Source organism: Chaetura pelagica, unplaced genomic scaffold (genome assembly GCF_000747805.2).
Source record: "Chaetura pelagica isolate M959 unplaced genomic scaffold, ChaPel_1.0 scaffold676, whole genome shotgun sequence".
NCBI classification, from domain to species: Eukaryota; Metazoa; Chordata; class Aves; order Apodiformes; family Apodidae; genus Chaetura; species Chaetura pelagica.
In genome coordinates this window covers 984,168-986,327 of record NW_009953724.1, presented here as the reverse complement: position 1 = coordinate 986,327, position 2,160 = coordinate 984,168, and the positions used below count along the sequence as shown (strand labels likewise).

The 2,160-nt window shown below is 57.8% G+C and overlaps 1 protein-coding gene across 1 annotated transcript; it reads right to left on the bottom strand.

Annotated features, from left to right (window-relative positions):
• Positions 1-130: 130 nt before the first annotated feature.
• PITHD1 (PITH (C-terminal proteasome-interacting domain of thioredoxin-like) domain containing 1) lies at positions 131-2,071 on the bottom strand. Its single transcript, XM_010000584.1, has 5 exons — positions 2,026-2,071; positions 1,828-1,905; positions 1,033-1,137; positions 476-584; positions 131-255 (listed from the first exon to the last, which is right to left on the bottom strand). Exons 2-5 carry the CDS (start codon positions 1,866-1,868, stop codon positions 154-156), a joined length of 357 nt encoding a protein of 118 aa, XP_009998886.1. The 5' UTR covers positions 1,869-1,905; positions 2,026-2,071; the 3' UTR covers positions 131-153.
• Between the last annotated feature and the right edge of the window lie 89 nt (positions 2,072-2,160).

Here is a 2,160-nt window from a genome sequence, read left to right as displayed (position 1 = left end):
GGTACCGGGCGTCCCGAGGCAAAGAGCAACCCCAGAGCTGACCCAGCGCCCTCCGGCCCTTCAGGGAGTCGTCCCGGTCAGACCGGCCCCTGGGACCGGGCACCGGGACCGGGCACCGGGACCGCAGCCCCCGGGAGGCTCCCGGCAGCGCTGTTAGGAGATGAAGTGAGTCTGGGGGGTGACTTGTTGCAGCTGGTGGTCAGCTGGGTTTGCTGAGGCCTCGTAATTGCAGATGGTGACTTGGTGCCGATGGGCCTGAAGGTTCAGAGGACGGAGCTGGTTAGTTGGGTTTGTTCATCCAGGAGAGCTGAACCCAGTTCCCTCCTGGGACACCTGAGCTGAGCAGGTTCCCACCTCACAGACTGCCCATTGCAGAGCCCCCTGCACTGCTCCCACTTCTTCCTCACCTCAGTCATGATTTAAAGCCCTTTTTACACAATTAGCAGAGTTTACCTCCTCTCTGCTCTCAACCTACCTCTGTCCACTCTCCTTTCAGGCCTATATAAAAAATCTTCGTTGTCTCTGCTCCAAAGTTCTTTGGGAAGTGCATGGAGAGGTGGTAAACGTTGGAGAAACGGGCAATTCTGAAAGAAAGCACTTTCTGAAACTAGAGCTACACTTACACACTGTCCCTCTGCTGCCTTCCCACCTCCCCTCAGGGTGCCCCCCACACTGTGTGTGGCTCCTGCCCCAGCCAGACTTGAGGAAGCAGGAGGAGCAGTTTCCCTCACACTTGAGGTGCAGGGACCAGCAACAAGCTGTCAGTGGAGCCAGGAGCAGGGCACACCAGACTGGGATGATTCTGCACCCCCAAAAGCCCCCCAGTGTGACAGGCACAGACACCCCCCTGGCGCCAGGGAGGATGTTTTCAGAGAAAAACTCTGACCAGACAAGGATGGATCTGAGGAGGCAAATTCCACCCAGGGAAGCTTTGAGATGCAACCACCCTCTGTGAGCACCTCCCTAAAACCTGGTGGCACATCAAGCAGGTCCTGCTGTGCTGGGGGGAGCAGCCCCAGGGCTGGAGCCTACTTGGTGGGATATTCCAGCTCTCCCGTGGGATCCCGGTTCAGGCTGAACGTCTGCTCTGGTTCCCTGGCTGTGTCATCAAAGGACATGTGAGGAATGTTCCTGAACCTGGGAAGAGACAGAGGAAACCCAGGAAATGATGAGCACACGGGTCAGCTAATTGGTTTCCTCCCTGGATTCTTCTCAACCACCAGAAGCTGGATTTGCTTTGTCTTCTAAGGAAGAAAATAAACAGCACCACCCCAAAGAAGCCCCATGTTCCAGAATACCCAAAACTAACAGAAATATCAACAAAGGGCAAGAAACAAAGCTTGGGGGAGACAGATCCCAGCACAGGTGGGCACATGAAGGGACCCAGAGCCCAGTGCACTGGAGACCAAGGAAAATCAGGGCTCAGGAGAGGGGTATTGTTTTCCCCACAAGCAAGAACCCTGGAGCACTCAGGACTCTTTAATTTTTAAAAAAAAGGGATTCCTAGGAAGGTTTCCCCTCCCTGCAGGAGCTCAGGAAGGCCAGATGGCTCAGCACAGCCACACCACACAGTGTCCTGGCTGCAGGGCTCTCCTCACTTGTGTCCCCCCTCCCAGGCCTGCTGATCCTCCTGCAGCAGGTCGGTCCCTTCACGGTGTTTCCCCCAAGTGTTCTCCTTAAAACCAGCACCCGTTCCTCTGCAGGAAGGGCAGGACGTTGCCACACTTCTCTCTGGACAAGGGGCAGTTTCTTTTTCCTCCTGGGTGTCTGGGACAGCTGAGGTGCTGCCCCCTCCCACACCAACCCCATCCACCCCCTTCTCCTCACAGCCTCATCTCTGCCGGGTGTGAATCGTCATCTTCTCCCATCACAATCACTCCTTTTAACTTCACGTTGCCTGTGAACCTGCCGAGGGACACGGAGACGGGGTTTTCACCTCCGTTCTGCCCGGAGCAGCCCCGGTTGCAGCGGGACGCGGCCGCGCTGCAGCCCCGGGCACACGGCGGGGAGCGGGGAGGGACTCACGGGATGTTGAACAGCAGCTCCTCGTCATCGTCGCTCTCTACGAACTGGAGAGAGAGGAGCAGGTCAGGGCCGGCCCCAGCACCAGGTAACGCGCGCGGGAAACGGCGGCACCGGTGGCCCCGGAGAGAGGGGGGG

Excerpts from the sequence above, each read along its gene's own strand:
- PITHD1 (XM_010000584.1), bottom strand. The coding sequence starts at position 1,868 with ATGGGAGAAGATGACGATTCACACCCGGCAGAGATGAGGCT. Across the intron at positions 1,138-1,827 it reads CACCCGGCAGAGATGAGGCT|GTTCAGGAACATTCCTCACA; the intron begins GTGAGGAGAAGG and ends GTCTCTTCCCAG. Across the intron at positions 256-475 it reads TGAAAGGAGAGTGGACAGAG|GCCCATCGGCACCAAGTCAC; the intron begins GTAGGTTGAGAG and ends CTGAACCTTCAG.